The 19753-nt window shown below is 34.5% G+C and overlaps 2 protein-coding genes across 2 annotated transcripts; one reads left to right on the forward strand and one right to left on the reverse strand.

The window, feature by feature from the left end:
* Window positions 1–860: 860 nt before the first annotated feature.
* Window positions 861–9717, reverse strand: LOC126717808 (zinc transporter ZTP29). The gene is made up of 12 exons (XM_050419714.1): window positions 9403–9717; window positions 7718–7776; window positions 7346–7438; window positions 7158–7241; window positions 6952–7033; window positions 5620–5675; window positions 4794–4850; window positions 3517–3557; window positions 2492–2559; window positions 2200–2256; window positions 1990–2107; window positions 861–1188 (listed from the first exon to the last, which is right to left on the reverse strand). The coding sequence occupies exons 1-12, from the start codon at window positions 9464–9466 to the stop codon at window positions 1143–1145; spliced, it is 825 nt and encodes a 274-aa protein (XP_050275671.1). The 5' UTR covers window positions 9467–9717; the 3' UTR covers window positions 861–1142.
* A 7240-nt stretch (window positions 9718–16957) lies between these two features.
* Window positions 16958–18209, forward strand: LOC126717813 (cytochrome c-type biogenesis protein CcmE homolog, mitochondrial). Its single transcript, XM_050419727.1, has one exon. It carries the CDS (start codon window positions 17090–17092, stop codon window positions 17846–17848), a length of 759 nt encoding a protein of 252 aa, XP_050275684.1. The 5' UTR covers window positions 16958–17089; the 3' UTR covers window positions 17849–18209.
* The last annotated feature ends 1544 nt before the right edge of the window (window positions 18210–19753 follow it).

Below are 19753 nucleotides of genomic sequence, written 5' to 3' on the forward strand. Positions count from 1 at the left end.
GAAATCTGCACGCTTTGAAAGAGCTGAAGCTGAAGCAAGGCACCTGAAATGTTATTAGAAATACTTAGGGGAGGGATTGATGAACCCAGCAAGGAATGGACTACTATCTTCTGGGAATCACCCTCAAAAACTGAATCACAATTACCCATCTGCCAAGCACACCTGATACCTTCCCCCATGGCTTTTGCCTCAACCTCTTAACAGATGCAGTGGAGCATTCAGGGGGGAAGAGATAGTCCTTGGACCACTGGACAAGATGAGAAGCTTGTTTTCGAGATCCCCCATTCCAAATTTCAATTTAATTAGTCCATAAACTCCAAGCAGCAATAACCAACAACACCATAAAGTCATCATCTCAGTTTAGCACATATTTGACACATCACACCAGGTCTAAAATCTCTGCAAAGTGAAACCGAGGGACTGCCCAGATCTGAACCCGATATATCCCAAACTAATCTCGCTTTGTTGCAACACTGGAATAGATGCCCATAATTTTCAGCTTCCATGATGGTGTTTTAATAATCCCAGGTCAGAACTTGGGTGACTAGTAATTTAATCTTCAACTCCGGGGAACAAAGGAAAGAAAAAGTAATGGCTTATTACAAGGCTACAAGTGAGGTGATAAGAGATTTTACAAAAAGTCTATTGAACACACAAATTTTTCATAACTGTTGACATGGTATGTTATGATTAGTGCTTAATACAGGTGGTGTGAGTAGTACATCTATGTAAAAGTGATGTTCTAATTACAACTTACCACCCGAACTAGTTGTGATGGAAAAAATTGTGTATCTAGTATTGCTCTTTAGTGTATATACTCAAACAAGCACAAAAAGATGGATGACATGAAGTTATCAAGAGAAAACAAGTTCCATGAAATCTTGATTTTTTTTCCCTCCCTTTCTCTTCTTTTATTTTATTTTTAATTAAAAAAACAAACAGTGATACATTTCTGTTATATTGATGATAAGAACTGCTCAGTACATAATGGTATAACTTCTCTGCCCTTTGCCTGAGACCAAATGAAGCCGACTATTAGTATAGGTCTTCAATGCCGGTTGACAAGATCAGGCACAATTTGAAAACCCATCATAGCGGTCCAGAAATGTACAATAGAGGAATACCAACAGACTGTTCCATTACTACAAGCTCATCTCCTCAGGTAAACTGATTTCAAGAAAATATAGGCTGCAAAACAAGCAAAGAGATGCTTATTAAGATGAGTAAAACTAGAAGTCTAGGACAAAGAAGCTGGAAGCAAACTAATAAAAACTCTTTAATAGGTAGTTTCTTAGCTAATAACTAATTCTTATACCACCTCATACAAAAATCTATACTAACAACTTAGACAGAACAACGCACTCCTGCAATGTACCATAGTTTTTTCTTTACTCTTGTTGAAGACGCGTATTTGCATTCTCTTTCAACAAACCCTTGCCATGACAATTTAAGGCAGTGTTTTGATACTTTGTATCTCTCTTCCTTTGCCATGACAATTTAACGTAGGAATGATTTAATGATTCTTGTTAATAATAAATCCAAGTGCAACCAAGCCAATAGACACTGGCACCTACCCCCTATTAATATGTAACATCCCCATATGGGTGTACTCAATTAATATTTTACATCATACAGCCAGTTAGCGCTAGCAGTCACTTCCATTTAAATCAAGCACATTAACATTGGTCCACCAGTTCCATGTTCCACATGACATGTAGAAAGGATGGGTCCCTGGTCTTACAAGTGGCAAGATTACATTGGAGGCAAGCAACAGTCGTTACTGTAGGTCTGCCATTAGCATTCTCAGGTTTTTTCTTTTCTTTTTCTTTTTTTCCTCTAAAATAAATGCAGAAATTGGAAAGCACAAAACTTGTGATTTCCATTTGGGTAAAGACAAAAGAGAGGCTTTCAATTGCCTGCGGAAATGGTTACTTTAAAAAAAGTAAAAAATAAATGACACGGTTACTTCTTAGCCATTGATTTTATTACCTTGCAGACATGAAAGCCATTCCAAAGAACACAGCCTTGACAGCTTGCTTCTGTCCAGCATAATCAAATGCCAGCGGCAGCATTTCATGCAGGGTTAGAAAAGCCATCACTCCACCAACTGAAACATAATTCAGGAAAACATATTTGTTACAAAACTCTGTATCATTCCTAAATCAACTGAGATGATGAGGAAATGATTATATTGCGAACCTGCTCCGAGCAAGCCCTCAAGAATTTCAGGACTCAAGCTGCTTGGGAATAAATAGGCTGAAATAAGATATCGAAAAGGTTATTTTTCCATTAAACAATCCTGATGTGCAAATTTGTAATGCACACTCATTGTATCTGGCTCACAACCCACCCTACTTCAATACCAAGGCTTACACCTCATAAACATCACCTCCGATAATTAAAGATAAGGCTTTCAGTCAAATTTAAGATTTCTATTCTTTCAGAAAGAAAAACAGCCTGCTTTGGCATTTATGCAGTAATAGACACATACCTACAATTATAACACCCAGAGGCTCAGCCAAACCAGAAAGGGTAGCCAATTTGAATGCCTGCCATTTGCTGCAATTTGTAGTAGAAACCATTTAATGACTTATCACATGGGTAATTCTTATTTCTTCATTATAGCTTTCATGATATATTCTACAGTTCATGCCCTCCCAAAAAACAAAAGAAATTAGGACATTATTTAATCAATCAATACGATGTCTATGTCAGCTGCTTTTTAGCATTGTGCGACCATGGGGAACTTTCTATCACAAATCTGACTTCTAAACCAAAGAAGATTTCATTAATACCATATCAATATCTTGGATTATTTGTTTGCATGTTTTGGGCTTGTATTTTGCTTTTCAAAGAAAAAAAAGACAAGAAACTGGTGTACAGAATAGGATTCGGATTTCAGAGGCACCTTTTCTTTTTTAACGGAAAAGAACAGAAGCCAGGCTCAAAATTTCAAGCAAGGGTTACTCCTGAAGGACAACTTTCATTCCAAAGCACATCCCCCCCACCCACACCACCTCCACCCCCCCCCCCCCCCCCACCGCGCACGCGACAACATTCCAAGTCCAACACTACCATCACCACCGTCACTGTGAACATTAATGCCAATAGCAATACTCCATCAAAACCACTACCAAATAGTGGACAACCATGAAGATCATCATCTCCTCCAACGCCTTGAGCACTGTCTTCCCAATCTTCACTACCAGACACTACAGCAACAGCCATCAGATTGATCACCTTGAGATTTGCTCATGACCACTTTAATCCTCTTTCACACCAAGCTGCCAGCACTTCAATGACCACCACCACCCCTAACACTATCACCACAGCCATTATCATTAATCTAAGGCTTCTCTTATTTGCATATGGGCTGACCAACTATGATTTGTTTTATGAATTGGAACAGAAGGCAAACAAATAGATATTCAAAAAAGAAGCAAATATAGTGTATTTCTGACGAAAAATAAATACTTTCAAAAGGCTTAACTAATTGGTGCCTTCACAGAATCTCACCTTTGTGTTGCAAAATAAACAGGAAGTGCAACAGCAACACCCTGTAAAAGAAAACTGAAAGAAGTAATGCAAAATGACATATCTCACCATATAAATGTCATTCATAATCAGAAAGATTGCTTTTAGCTCATCCCATATAGGTTTTAGTACATGATTATTGTTGTTATTGCTATTATTACTAAATATTACCTGCCTGAAACGTCTTTAGTTCAAGCAAAAAACTACATAGCAACCTTATATTTTTTGTAATTCTAAAATCTTAATCAAATGAAGTTTTTTGAATTGCTAGAGATAGGAAGAGATTAAAACATTGAAAATAGTTTAAGCCTCTTAAATAATATTAGCATAATCCTGATAAGCTTTCAAAAAGACTTTTTTTTTCTTTTTTTAATCAAAATTTAATGCAGCAGAAAATATTACTAGGTAATATGATATTTCTTTCAGGGACCAATCCATTATGATTCTAATTTCATAACATAATTGAGAGCACTAACAGACCAAACACCAATAATACATGCTTTTTGATAGATATGTCCAACACAATTTAAGGATGATTCTTTCATGGACCAATTTAATTATGATTCTAATATCATAACATAATTGAGAGTACTAACAGAACATACAACAATACTACAGCTTTTTCGTAGAGATATCCAGGTGAGAAGAATTTAAGAATTAGGGCAGTATTCACCTAATGTCTTGGACAATGTTTCCTACCAACTACAGTGAAGAACCATTAAATGAAACTGGCGCAATCAATCAAAGTAAATCTAATTTCTACCAAGTTTCTCTGCAATAAGTTAGCCATACAACTAAATCTGAACAGCAGATAGATTTGCCGAAGCAACTTGGATAGAGTTAGATTGGTGTCAGGCATTAACACATTGTTAACTTTGTATTGTCTTTGTTTTCAAGTTTTCTACCTTAGTATTGTCCAAAATTCTAGTTCCCAAGTTTCCTGATATAAGTAAAATTGTTTGAGAAGTTGGAGAAAATATTTTTCTTAATCAAATATAAGTAAAAATATTTTTCTCAATCACAGTAAATCTAATTACTACCAGGTTTTTCTACCTTAACGTTGTACAGGTCTTGATTTGACTTGATAAATCTAATGGAAGTAAAGGACTTGTCCTTTAAATTATCAAATATAACAGTCCAGAATTTTTTGGCAGTTAAAAGGTTGGATTTTACTGTTATTCATGGCATAGTGCAAGCATACAAAAGAACCAAAAGTCTGTTTGAAAATCAGATATATTACAGAATCAGAGAACACATACCTCTGGAATGTTGTGCAGAGCAATGGCCAAAGCCAGGTTGACACCAACACGAAGACCCTATGTTTAAAAAAAGATACAAACTAGAAATCTTAGTGGCATGTATCAGTGTCTATTTCTCTCAAGATATGAGCGTTCAAAATATATTTGTTATGTTAAGAAATGGCATTGAATGGATCCAATAAAAACTAAATTCTTGTGAAACAATGCAGTATTTATTTGAGTTCCAGGAGCACACATTAGCAGTTTCACCTTGTACGCAAATCAGGTAGAATGAATTCAAACTATTTTAAGAATGTAAAATGGGCATAGTTTTTATAACAGTCACCTAAACTCAACTCATGCAGAAATATCAAAGGATTGAGCATCAAGAACCAAGAGAAAGATTGCCACAGAAGTCAGAATTTTATCAGCTACAGAATGCCCCATAGTTTCATTTTAATTGGATGCTTATAGGTTTAAAGAAAGACCAAAATGTTTAAAAGTGTAAAACAAGGATGAAAGAAAGACACTCATAGTTATAGCACACAAACTTGATGGTAATTCTGAAAACAATGCTGTTTAGGTCATGCACAATAAAACATAAGATAATAAATTCCTAAACAGCTGGTGTGCTATATATTAATTCATTGGTGATAGACACTATATATTTTAAGAATCATAAGTAATTCCTCTCTCTCTCTCTCTCTCTCTCAAGAATAATAATAGTTTAAGAACATTTTCTCCTGAAGGTAACTCACAATTGGACTATGTGAAATAAAACTGGAACATCTAATTCGAAGTTAGTACACTTCTCATATTTAACTTAACAGTCACAATAATAAAGTACCTTCATTGACCCAAGAAAAACTGCCATTCCTTCAGGAAAATTGTGCAAGCTTATGCCTGCATGTCGTAGGAGACAAATTTTTCATTAAACTGGACTGATAAAAGCACCAGCTTACATAGAAAATAAGCAATAATTCATGAAATTTGAATTCTTGAAATCTCAGCAAAGCTTCCAAGTGCAAAGAAGTTTAGATTAACCATCAGCTATACAATTTTGCAGGCAGATTAATATGCATTAGTTGGCACCTTTGTTGAAGCAGCCATTCAAAGAAATATTATTAAGGCAAAAGAAAAAACTATGAGATACAGTCTGGAGAAGAGACCATATGAAACTATTTCCTACTTTTAATTGATGGTATAATAGCTAAAGATTATTGACAAAAGAAACAAATAAATTAGTTTGATCTTTTGACATCACTCAAATAAAACAACGGAATGATAAAATTGAAAGAAAAAGTAAAAGATAGATGACTTTGGAGTTGGCACCTATGGTTAGCTGGAGTTAGCACCAGACCTTTGGGACAATTTCAAGAGAGCTTTCATTCATCATCAAAATAATCCCTCCAGCCATAGGAGTACATTATTTGGCTTATATAGAATACTAGACACTAATTCTAATTGACTTGGGAAATCTCAATTATTGAATTGCAAAAATAACTTTGAATAAAACTAATAATAAACCTAATTAACTACTAAGACCAAAAATAAAAATACAAATGACTCCAAAATCAAATAAGAATAATTAAAATAAACTTTCCCTTGTGCTTCCTGCATCAAGTGCAGCATGAAACATCAATAATGATGGGGTCCATCTGATATGAACTACTCAGAATTCCAATTGGCAAATTACACTACAAAAGAGCACCCAACATGGGCTAAAAGATGCTCCTTTGTCAAAGAAGAAGTGGGAAATAGCTTACTCATGCAGCTAATATTGATGTTTTTCAATCAAATGGGAAGTTTTGTTTGGCCTTGTCAGCCTAATAGGTGGCAGAAAAATGTACATGACAATGGGATTCAGCATTTCAGCTCAAACATTATCCCAGGAATTATTTTCTATTTGAGAAATTAAAGTAAAGTCTTCCATTATCAAAACACAAAGAAGACTCCTCTAAAACATAAATAAGAAATATAACTCTTTTTACACTAAGATCGAGCACCATAAATCAATTAATCAAGCAGCCTATGCCTCTACTCAAAGATATATCACCTAAAGATTAAATAAATTAACCAACTATATTTCAAAGTTCCACAAATTAAATGCAATCAATTTTGGAATAGTTTTAATCAGAATCTAGGAGGAGAATTAACCATGTCCATATGATTGTCATACCTACAGCTGTAACAATCCCACTGAATAAAACTTGGCGGCGATGCTTTTTCATAATGTCCTTGCCCCCTTCATCTGTAGTTTTCTGCGCTCAAGTCAGTGGAAAACTGTCAACTACTTGTATTATGTTGAACCATCAAAGAAGTATTCAATCATATGCAAGTAGATTAAGAAAATATTTATCAGGTAGACGAATATATCATTCATACCTTTTTACTATCTGAAACCGGGGCAAGTGTTGGTTCTGGAATAAAATTGGCAACAATAGCAAAAAATAAGACACCTGCAAAAAACTGACTTTCCACAAATGGAGAATTAAATTATCATACCAAAATGAAAAATTATGCCACAAAAATGAAGCATATGAATTAGATGAACATTGAAGTTTATAGCTAACCCAAAGGTTTCCTTTTAAGAAGCCAATAGAGTTAATAGCGTTGTGAGCCAAATCCAGGAATGAAATGCTCAGCATCAGACCTGCTGCAAATCCCTGCAAGGAAGAGATGATCATATTGCAAAAGAATCTCCCAACATTAAGCATCAATGGGGAAGAAAGTTGAAATTTGATCAAAGTAGAGATCGTTGTTCCACAATTATACAATCAGCTAATATAATTAGGAGCTTATCTGGAAAAGTAACATACTTGGATTAAACATTGACTAGATTAGAAAAATAGAAATTACAGCAATAAGGAAATGAGTGGTATCACATGTCCCAGGGCTATCCAGATTTTTGGATTAGAAATGAAGAGGTTGAGTACTGCGCTAACCTGTAAAATCCCAAGCATCTTCAAATTGGGAGCCTGATTGAGAACTACAAAGAGTGCACCTGCTCAACATTCCATAAATTAAAATTAGATTAGGAACAAAAGCTAATATGGAATTACTTATATTATTCACTAAGTCCACAAAGTAACCAGAACATATCAGAAGGTTTCCAATGATAATGCTTCTAACATTTTTAGGATGTTTGAGCTTGCTAGAATTTTATAAATCAAGGAAGAGGCCTATATTAACACCAAAACATGCATGACTCAGATATACACACATACAAGTGTATGTGTGTGTGTAATAAGATGCCAAGATAATAATAAATAATAAATATTTCTAATACTCATTATTTCAGAACATGAAATTGTAAGCATATGAATGTGACAAAATTAAAGAAGAAAATTGGGGGGGGGGGGGGGGGGGGGGGAAGAGAAGAAGAAAAAAGAAAGAAAAAAAATCCTCTTCTAGATAACATTTAGGATCCATGAAATCTTGATGAAGAACATGTAATAAAATACAAAAAGAATAATGCTTGTATTAGGAAAAAATATTCTACCACACTAAGGTGTCAATGACCATAACAGCAAGTTGATTTTGGAACATAAGACTGGAAACTTCAAATATGAAGTTTTCTGCATACGGAGGCAATTCATAGAGAGACATTGTTTTCGGTCACTCAGTTGGATTATATTGGCTACTGGTCTATGCATTAAGTTTATTTATGATATTTGGCAGAAAGCAAACTGGCCCACGGAAGAACCAAATGGCTTGTTAAGTTCATGATTCAAGTTACACCTCACAAAGGTAACCAAATTAGTGAGTAAAGAGTTAAATCTTTCACCATAAGCAATATCCCAATACCCAAATCATCACATAAAGTAAGATATTCCAACATACTTCCATGTTGAGGCAATTTGAAAAATCATGTGAAGATATGAATAATAACATGAATATATATTGGGCTTCCCAATGAAGCAAAATGACAGGAAGAGAACTTCTAAAACTGGACTCATTCTTGCCTCTCCCTAGTCCTTTTACATGACATTATAAAGTCATCACCAAATCCGAACTTAGCTCAAACTACTTCCTGCCTCCCCCTAGTCATTCTACATTCCTGAACAATCATTACCAATCATCTTTTGTCATGTCACCACAAAATATCTAACTCTAATATGTCTCGGCACCCATCAGACTGTCATCAAATTTTCATTCACCTCTCTCTCTCTCTCTCTCTCTCTCTTAAATTCCATTTGATAACTATCCACAAAAACAAAATTGACGCCAGTGTTGTTGATACTGCTGAAACAAGCGCATAAATACTTATTACAAACACTGAGCTCCACCCAACAAAGCCTTAATCACAGACAAGTAAATACATCAATTTTCAACTATTCAAATAAAATGGGATTGTCCCAGATTTTGAAATTACCAGCTAATTAGAAACAAAAACATCAAACGAATTCAGCTAACATTAGATATTTTAGATGTCCGTTTCATTCAAGTCCAAGACAAGAGTCAAACAACAAAAAACAAACTTCGAATTTAACAAGTACCCAATTGAACACTTTCAACAAATCATACACAATAAGCAAGCAAAAGTACAAAAACTTCAAATCACACCCACAAAATGCTAAATTTATCAAATGGGGTAGTTTGAATTTCAAACATTAGAAGCTTCACTCACCTATAGAAGTACTCAGTCCACCAATTAGTGAGAGCCCAAGAGCCACCAATACCTGAGAACCCATTTGCAGCTTTTCCTTTCTTTCTGTATTGGGTGCCCAAAAGATTCAAACTTTAACACCAAATCAGAGAGAATTCGCAGAAAAGTCGAAAACTTTACTCAACAAGAAACAGAATTTTGTGAGTTTATGAAGTAGTAAGTGTGCAGTGCAGGTTTATATAAATGAAGTTTTGGGAGGGAGAGAGGGAATTTATCCTGTGGAAGAAAGAGATGGTTTGAGAAACGGTCCAAGAAATGTAGTTGTGGTATTATAGTGTATAATATAGTATTCTTTTCTTCCAAAAAAAATTATATAGTATTTTTATGTATTTTTCTTTTGCCATAAGCTATACCTAACTTTGCATGGTTCTCTCAAACACTGAAAGCGTGCCTTTGGAGGCTGGAGCTGACGGTTAGAGCAACGTGAAGGCGTGAGAATTGCATCTCCATTCTGCCCACTAAATCCCATTATGTCGATGAGGGCTTTATAATTTAAGAAAATGTTAGGATGTGATTTCTGGACTATTTTTAGAAACATTTTTATGGTAAAATGATAAAGTAATTAATTATTTGGATAATTTTTTATATTTTTCATAAAAATAGAGCCAAAACTTTTTTGGAAATGATTTATTAACAATTGCCAATTTGTTTGGGAGTGGATTAGAGGCTATGCCATAGCTATCGGTCACACAACCAATGTTGTTGTAGAACTTTAGGCATTAAGAGACGGAATAAACTCCCAGTTGTGATTTTTGAACTTGATGCAAAGCTTGTTGTGGTTTTGCTTCAAAAGGAGGATGGTAGTCAAAATAGCATAGTTGCCTTAGTGAGTGACTGCAAAGTCGGTCCGAGAGAAATTCCTATGGTTCAAATCCATCATTGTTATCATGAGGCAAATAAATGTGTCAATGCCCTTGCTAGAAGGGGAGTGTTGCTTCCCTAAGACTTTGTTGTTTTCTTAGACCCCCAACGGATGTCTCTCTGTTAATCAGTTTGGACTCTGCTGTGATGGCCTATGATCACTTTGTACCCTCGTTTGTTTCTGCTACTTAGTTTTTAATGCATTCCCCTTTCTACCAAAAAACAAAAATTATTTTGACAATTTTTATGTTTTCCATAAAAATAGGGACAAAACTTTCTTGGAAATGATTTATTAACGATCGCCAATTTGTTTGGGGATGAAAAAATTCTGGTTTCATAAATTATTACACAACTTATTTGCCATAACTGTGATGTGACAGAGTGTGAATAGTGAAAAAAAAAAATGATGGGTTCATCTAAGTTGTTTGTGGAATAGTTTGGGGATCTCATATGGTTGTGAATCGATTACATTGGACCAATGATTAATATTTTACTTTGTATATTTAATTTTAAGTGACACAATACTAAATAAAACTTTAGATTTATAATATGATCAAGTTTAGTTTCAAACATGTTTCGAACTATCTTTTCAAATTCATTAGGTGACTATTTAAAGAGAAATGTTAAAAAAACACTCAAATCCACAATATGCTTAAATGCCACCTTGTGATTGGTGTGCCTAATTTTTTTTTTTTTTTCAACAAGTACTTGTGCTGGTCTCGTGTATAAGTGCTAAAAGCTAATCACAAGTTGACAAACAAGCATGTTGTGAAATTGAGTTTATCCGTTGGCGGATTTTGATTTATTAGATTATCTATGTATATTATTTAAACAAGTCACATGACTCATTAACAAAATCATGTAACTAAAATTACACATTAATGGTTTCTTCAACTAGTTTGGAGTCAAACATTTTTCTAATCCGACCAATCCATAAATAACTTACAAAAATTTGTGCCTATGTGTATATGTGTGTGTCTATATATATATATATATATATATATATACATACTAATTTTGAGACTTAGTTTAGATGTATTTATTTATTCAGCAAAAAAAGTTTAGATGTATTTATTTGATTTGGTTTTGGTATTTAAAATTACCTCTTTTGATAAAATTAGAATGTTATGATCAATTGTGTGAATCGCAAGTATTTATTGGATAGTTTCCTTTAAAAAATTGACTGAAAATTCAATTTAAATGTTAGATCTTACAAAATTACCTAACTTGATCCATGTGATTGGGGTTAAGTTAGATTAGATTAGGGATTTCTCAATCTAAAAAAGTTACCTATTTGAGAAAACTCGAGTTGTAGATTCAATAGACTTAAACTCGAGTAAGTCCCAAATTTTATCCACCATATTATTGTTTGTAAGATTACCAATAACTTGGCTAAAGCCTAAAAGGGAGGGACAACACTTCCTTCTAAAAGTTGTCTTTTGAGCTTCTGTTGGCGTCTATGGTAGCAGCCATGATTGCCTTGACAACGTAGGTCGTCTACACAAACGCCATTAGTAAAAGTACCAGTTATATGGTTACCAAAAACGACTTATTAGGAATTTAGGACGATATTTTTCGTCTAAAATCTACAAGGCCACCGTAAAGCTCTTTATTTTAATTAGTACATCAATTAGTCAATGGAAAAGGAAAATAGCATGCCACATATTAATAGGACCCTTGGAATTATGGTTAGACCTGTTTTGCTGAAAGGTGGATAAAGACTAAAGACTAAAGAATTCAACTTGAACATTTTTTATTTTTGAAAACCAAGTTGAACGTGGTTAAAGTTAGCCTTTGATAATTTTTTTTTTCACAATTTTGTATATAAGAATATTTTTCATAATTTATTAAGATAATAAATTGTGATTGAAATAATATCATTTTTACATGCCAATAACTTTTAGTTCAAATGAAAATATTCATAATTCAAATCTCTTATCCTCACTGAAAAAATATATATAAAAAACTACGCGTCTTTTCTTTTTTCTTTTTTTAGAATCAGAAATACTATAAAAGTCTTGTAACTCAACTATTACTTTTTGGTATTTCTAACAAATTATTCCATAATTCAAATCTCTCTCTTATAATCTAATTATTAAAAAAAATTGTTTAAAAAAGGAATCACTTTCACATGAGTTATAAACACAATTTTTAATTTTTATTATGCACCAAATATAATAAATTACACATTAATAATTGTGAAAAAAAAAAAAGTTACAAAAATTTGGTGGCACGAAATTTATTGTAAATGTTTTTTTTTTTTTTTTTTTTTTTTGGGAAGAAAAATTATTGTAAATGTTATCTAATTTGGAGCTGACGGTTAGAGCACTGAGAGAGCGTGGCCCATGGCGTGAGCTAGGCCTAAAATTGACGGTCCAATGGGACGCTGTTACAGTGCACTACCCATAAAAGAAAATCAAGATAAAACCTAATCTTCCATCTATGAGTGATTTATTTATATTTCATTTATTAATGTTTATCCGATGAATACTTTGATTTGTTTAATTCCCAATATCTCTCTCCTGTTTTTTAATCTAGTCGTTAACATTTGAAGTTTAACAGACTTGTGAGCTATGACTTACAAAAGGGAAGGTGACTCTCATTTTTTTCTTCCAAGTTATAGGTAGATTTTGATTTCAAATTCATTGCAAGAGGGCAAAAATAATGACAACTGAGAGTTGACATTAGTTGATAGCCAATGACTTAATCAAGACCCAAGAGCCCCCCTATTCTCTCACAGGAAAAAAGAAAAGAAAAGAAAGAGAATTATTATACTCAAAACGGACCACTCTTACATATTGGCAGGTGAGGCTTTAAGAAAATAAGAATTTTGGAAGGTAAAAGGTCCCTACTAGCATGGTCTTTTCGTTTTTATCATCAATTTGTAACTTGTAAGACTTTCTTGTTGAATCTTACGTGGTAAGTAGGATTATAGCAATTTGACATTCAACAGATATATAGTGGGTATACTATCTCTCTCATATTGTAGATAAGAATCTTGACATGAGCTTGTTAAACTATACTTAGGAAGAGAAGACCCGATAAGTCTCGATATATTTTCCTGTTTGAAACTTTTAGTAAATATTTAATTGTGTCTAAATCATGTAACCTTTTCCCTATAGAAGTGATGGTGGCTTATCGCATTCCCACATAATGGTGCCAATTGATGACAAATCAATTGTCACGCTGCTAACTTGGCAATAGAAAATTGGATGATAGAGCACCTATAAGGCACAAGAAAGCAAACCTTGACATCATTGATGTGGTAAGTGGTAACAACCCAAAGTTCTTTAATGCTTATATTAGTGACCTCATTAAAGGAATTATCTTTTCAGTATATGGATTTCTCAAACCTTGTTATAGTAAACCATGAATTTATAGGTTTAATGGCGACATACATTATTTCTAGCCCTTACCTTGATTGTGGTCTAAATGGGCGTTGATGTGGCCATTGTGGACAAGCAGGGACGGAGCCAGACTATCAGGGAGGGGGGCTAAAAAAAATTCATAACTAAAATACTTTTTTTTTAATCAAAATACTAATTTGTTAGTAAGATTTTTGCTAAGATTTATTATTTACCTAATAATACTTTGTTGTCTCTTTGATATAATTATAAAGATGTCAAATTATTTATACAAATAAAAAAATAAAAAATGACAAACTAAAAGACAAAACAACACAACCATATCAATGACTCAATAAAAAATAATACTGCCACTGAGTCACTGACCTACTCTACCACTACCAATAGTTTTCTTAAAAAAACTACCAAAGAAAAATTTACATAGTTTTTTCCCTGCTTTCGGCGCAACCCTCCAAAAAAAAGCACAAACTTTAAACGTTCAAACAACACCATCACCACACACACTAGGAGTTTATTTGAATACTGTTTATTGTTAAAAATTGAAAACTGAAAACATTATAACAAAATAATTTTTAAATATACAAATAATGCTATAAGACCCAGTTTTAAAGTTGTTTTTATTGAAAAAAATACTTGTGGGTCCCACGAACAGTACATGGAACCCACTAAAAAACGTTAGACGTAGCTGAAAAATCATTTCAGCTCTATCCAAACGTTCATTAAGAAGAGAGCTCAAAATCATAATCCAACCCAAATCAAAATTTGAATAACCCCAAAACATAAAAAATATATAAAAATAAAAACCAAACTTACTTTTAAAAGATCTTTCACCTCAACGTTAAATTCCACCTTAACTTCCTCTAGTAGATCTAGTGGCATGTGGCGACAATTTACTCAAACACTCTCTTCTAATGGTGGTGGTGTGACCTCTTATAGACTTTTTTGTCTCTACTCAACTAAAATCCTCTCACGGGTATTTGAGTTTTTGTTTTCCTTGAAATTTTGTTGGGAATTATGGTGAGAGTAGTGAGAGTGTGAGACTGACATACAAATGTAATTTTTATTTTTTTTAAAAATCCAGGCTTTGGACTGATTTTATGTTGTTTGGGCTTATTTGTGTGGTTCTTTGGGCTCTTTCATAGTTTTAAAGGGCATTTTGGGGACCAAATTTAATTTTTTATGAGCCAGATTCAAATTTATGTATAATATAAGTGCTCTTTTTTTCTTGTTGGGCCAAGGGGGCAATAGGCCCCCTGGTCCAAACATAGCTCTGTCCTTGCGGACAAGATTAGGTGATTCACTTACGAGAATCTCACTTTTAGGCCATTAATTATTGTGCATGTAGTTCATAGGTTCTGATTCCCACACTTAGGCCATTAATTATTGTGCATGTTCATATTCAGGGCCGGCTCTAGGCCTAGGCCACTTAGGCCACGTCTAGGGCCCCTTATTAGAGAAAGTTCCCAAATTTTAGGATAAAAATTGAAATTTTTTTTTTTTTTTTTGAGATATAGGAAAAGGAATTAGTTTTACATTTTTTTCTCTATTTTTAAGAAATCTCAAAAAATTGAATAATGTTAGAGATAATACAACTCTAAATACATAGGGCTTACAAACATGTGTCATTAATCACAATAAATAATTCAGATAAGAAAATGCTATAAATATTATAAATTTTACTTTAAAACCTTTACAAATTGATGTGACAATTAATATGATTTGTGGACGTCAACAATCTACTAAATGCATTTTTAAATTACTGTAGAAACAAAGTTTGGAGCCCAAGCTCGAACCGTATGGAATCCTGTTCCAAAAAGCACAATACAATGAATTTTGTAAAGTATGGGTCAAAGAACTAGATTTAGATGAGTTGAGCAATGACTTGTATGGAATTGAGGAACAGACAAGAATAAAAGCTATTATGGTCAAAGGACCTCTGTCTGAGGAGGCTTAGGATTTTATTTATGAGTACAGATCACCACATTAGGGTTCTTTTGCATGCTACAGTATTATCCTCTTCCTTTTTCTCGTCCCCCCACTTCATGGGGGCTTCTCTACATTATATAGGCTCTTTCTAATCATCTGGGCCTTACACTCATTGATCATTTGGACCTTCACTTGAGCACCCATCACATTAGACACCCCTTTCAGTCCTTTGTGAGTTGTGGCCGTTAAAACAACACTGTTCAGGGGTCTTTTCCACATTAATGTGACCAGAAAAGCAGCTGTAATGCATTTAATGTAATGGTGGCAGCCTTTCTTTAGATATTTTGAGTTTTCTTCTCTTTCACGTGTTCAGGGGGCGTACTTCAACCGCTTGAATATACACCTGATCTGGGTTTGTTGTGTCTGAGGAGAAGTTCCTCCTCGAACTTTCTTCCCTTTGTCTCCCAATGATGAGGCTTGTAAAGTAGATCACCTAAGTCATGTTTCTCTCCTCGGACTTGTTAGTGTCCTCGGACAAGGCCCAATGCCCAATACCTTATTTTGGGTCATAGTCCCCACAATTACTTTTTGTAATTAGTGATACATTTTTATATGCCTCATGTTGTAAAATTTATAATATTCCTAACATCATTCATTTAGATAATTGTTTATTTATCTTCTTGAAGTGTCACTAATCACATTCATTACTATATCTTTTGTAAGTTTTTGCTAGTAATTTTTATTTATTTATTTATTTTTTTTTATATATAGCTTTAGCATTTCTTCAACAAAAAATAGAAGCATATTACAAGATTAAAAAAAAAATATATATATATATATATATTTATTATAAAAAAATGATGATATTAAAATCTAGTTAAATATTATTTAAATAATATAAAAAATGCACCATTTAAATATATCACCTTAGGCCTCAAAGTTTGTTGGGCTGCCTCTAATCATATTTATGGTGTCCACAGTATATACCCAACTAAAAATGATTACTTTAAATTTTAAAAATTAATCTCATTCACAAACTAGCTAGGGTCTGTTTGGGATCTGCTTATTTTGTTAAAACTGAAAATTTTTTGTTAAAAATACTGTAGATAAAGGTAAAAATTAATTGAAATAATACAGTGGAACCTATGAACAGTACCATAAAATATAATGGAACTTATAAATAGTAGTAAAAATAAACTAAACAGTAAAATAAGTTGGCAAAAATAATCCATGCCAAACCCACGCTTATTGCTTTTTTTTTTTTTTTTTTTAATCTCAATTATATATATATATATTTTTTAAAAGCTAAAAAATAAGTCAAAATCTTGACAAAATACACGTGTTTTCTCGAATGACAACTATCCTCCGGTAGACGAAGCTGACTTGACAAATCTCTCTCTGTCTCGATCTCAATCGAGTCAATTGCTTGTCCCACAATACTTCCCAAATTCCCAAAAACTCCAAAACCCCTCAAAACTCTAAACCCCAAAAAAGCAATGGCCACCGCACGTCTCTCTCTCCGCCTCCGATCCCATCTACACCACCACCACCTCCTCCGCAGCGCCACCCCTCTCCTCCTCTCTCCAATCAAATCCCCATCCCCACCGTCCATTCCCCTCACCCCAAATCTCCTCCGCTTCCTCTCCACCTCCCGCCGCCACCCCACAAAGCCCAAACCCATCGACATCGGAGCTCGAGCCCGTCAGCTCCAAACTCGCCGCCTCTGGACCTACGCTCTCACCTTCAGCTGCATCGCCGGTTTCATCGTGATAGTCCTCAACGGCTTCCAAGACCAGCTCGTCTTCTACGTTACCCCAACCGATGCTCTCGAAAAGTACGCCTCGAACCCATCGAAATCCAAGTTCCGACTCGGTGGCTTGGTCCTCGAAGGCTCGGTGGCACACCCACCTTCGTCTCCCGACATGGAATTCGTCATCACCGACCTCGTCACCGACATCCTCGTCAAGTACAGAGGTTCTTTGCCGGACTTGTTTCGCGAGGGTCACTCTGTTGTCGTTGAAGGGTTTGTGAAGCCGTTTACGGATGAGATTAAGAACGAGGTCGTTTCGGTTAGGAGTGTGGCGAAGAAGGCGAGGAGTGGGGAGTGTTATTTCTCGGCCACTGAGGTTTTGGCTAAGCATGATGAGAAGTATATGCCTCAGGAAGTGGCGGCGCAGATAGAGAAGAATAAGAAGAAGTTGGAGAGAGGGGAGGAAGTTGTGGTGGCTGCTCAGGTGGAAACTAAAGGGTCGTAGAGAAATGGGTATGGTTCAAAATTTGATCTTTTTTTATGGGTCTTTGATATTTTTTTGTGTTGGATAGTTAAGAGTATAGTTGAAATGGGGTAATGGGTTTTGGTTAATTCAATAGGTGGAGGTTGTATTTGGTTGATTTTTAGGTGAAGGGGTACTTGATTTATGTTGAGAGAGAGAAAAAGAGAGGGTTTTGATCAATTGAGGCTTTTGAAGACTTCAATTTTGTTGTTGTAATACCACATTCTTTGGCGGTGATAAGGTATTAGCACTTTGATTGACTAATGAATAAATTCAATTAGGAAATAAGAATTCTGTCCACAGTGACTAATGAGTAATGAATAAATTCAAGTGTTAATTATTATTGTCAGTTTAAGATCTATCAGATATAACTCTTTGTTTTTATTCTTAAATTGGTTTGCTTTATTTCAATTTCAATGTTTAGATCCCTGTGAGACATTGTTTGATCCCAGGTGCAGCTATTATTGGGATATTCATTGTTGGATTCAAGTCATCTTCTTGCATTTTATGCTAGTAATTCCCATGTTTGTTTGTTTATTTTTCTTTAATAGTTTGCCATGCTCCTTCTTACTGCCTTCTAATATGATGTCATTTGTGGTGGATGATGGTTAATACATTGCAATAATCCCGAAGCAGTGGATGGTTAATACGTCTATCTACCTCTAGAAAAATGTATGCTAGCATTTTATTCTTTGCCTTGAGAAACCTCATTAATGTCTTTAGTGTTATGATCTTTTCTATATGCTCTGGTGAAATCATTGCACTATATGCTTTTAGACTAGTAAAGGAGCAAACCGTTTCTATAATGACTCATAAGATTGATAATATCAAGGCCAAGATCCAGGACAAGAAAGGCATTTGGAGGACAGCAGTACCCTTGTAGATTACAACATTCAGCAGTCCACCCTCCACCTAGTGCTGAGGCTTTATGGAGGCATACATATTTTTGTGGAAACCCTAATGAGGAAGATGATTAGAGTGGGTGGATTTTTGAAGAGATTAGGGTGGGTGATTGCTAATGGAGATTCAGCCAAAGGGACTTCATTTGGAATGGGTGGTTGCTTGTGGTTCGGCCAATGGGATTTGATTTTGCTGGTGGTGTGGATTTTGCACGAAGTTGTTTATTTGTTATTGTAATTGGGTTGAGGGTTTGATGACTGGTGGTTTGGATGGTCTTTGAGCTCATGTGTGGTGGCCTGAGGTGCTTCACGGAGGCTGTGTGGTAGGGTTGGGTGTTGATTTGGTTTTTGGCTTGGCCAAGCATGCATCAAAAAAAGAAAAAAAAAAAAAGAATATGTAAATGGATTAGAAAAGAAATAGAGTTTGGGGGCGTATTTGAAGAGGTGGCTAGCAAAAATAGAAAAGTAGCTTTTAAAGCCAAAAATTGGGTGAAATTCTTATCTGTTGGAGGTGCTCTTATGTATGTGTATCCATTTTATGATTGAGAGATGTGTACAGTGTGCTATTTCCTTTAATAACAAGATTTCTCTCAATTTATTGAAAAAAAAAAAAACAACTTATTTGTTTTCAGAAATCAGGCAAGGAATTTACTGCAAGTCTTATGTCTCTGACTTGCAATTTTTAGAAGGGAAGTAGAGTTGCATGAAGATTTGACACAAAGTGCGCAAAGTCCAGCGAGTTGATAGTGGGGTGTTTTGATGGCATTAAGGTGGTATATCTGCATTTTTTATGGTTTAGTGCAGATAAGTGTTTGGTATAGTTTAAGTAAATGTTATTTGTATATGGTTTGAGTAACAAGACCACAACATGAATACGAGTGTCCATCGTGGATCATGTTTTTTGACACAATGATTGCCAAGAAAATGAAGTTACATATAAGCTTGGGAAAGCAAGATCTTTCTAAATGTGGAGGTTAGCAAGCAATTT

This window comes from Quercus robur, chromosome 1 (genome assembly GCF_932294415.1).
Source record: "Quercus robur chromosome 1, dhQueRobu3.1, whole genome shotgun sequence".
Taxonomy (NCBI): Eukaryota; Viridiplantae; Streptophyta; class Magnoliopsida; order Fagales; family Fagaceae; genus Quercus; species Quercus robur.

Excerpts from the sequence above, each read along its gene's own strand:
- LOC126717808 (XM_050419714.1), bottom strand. The coding sequence starts at position 9,466 with ATGGGTTCTCAGGTATTGGTGGCTCTTGGGCTCTCACTAATTGGTGGA. Across the intron at positions 3,558-4,793 it reads CTCTGCACAACATTCCAGAG|GGTGTTGCTGTTGCACTTCC; the intron begins GTATGTGTTCTC and ends TTTCTTTTACAG. Across the intron at positions 2,108-2,199 it reads TGAGGGCTTGCTCGGAGCAG|TTGGTGGAGTGATGGCTTTT; the intron begins GTTCGCAATATA and ends ATTATGTTTCAG.
- LOC126717813 (XM_050419727.1), top strand. The coding sequence starts at position 17,090 with ATGGCCACCGCACGTCTCTCTCTCCGCCTCCGATCCCATCTACACCAC.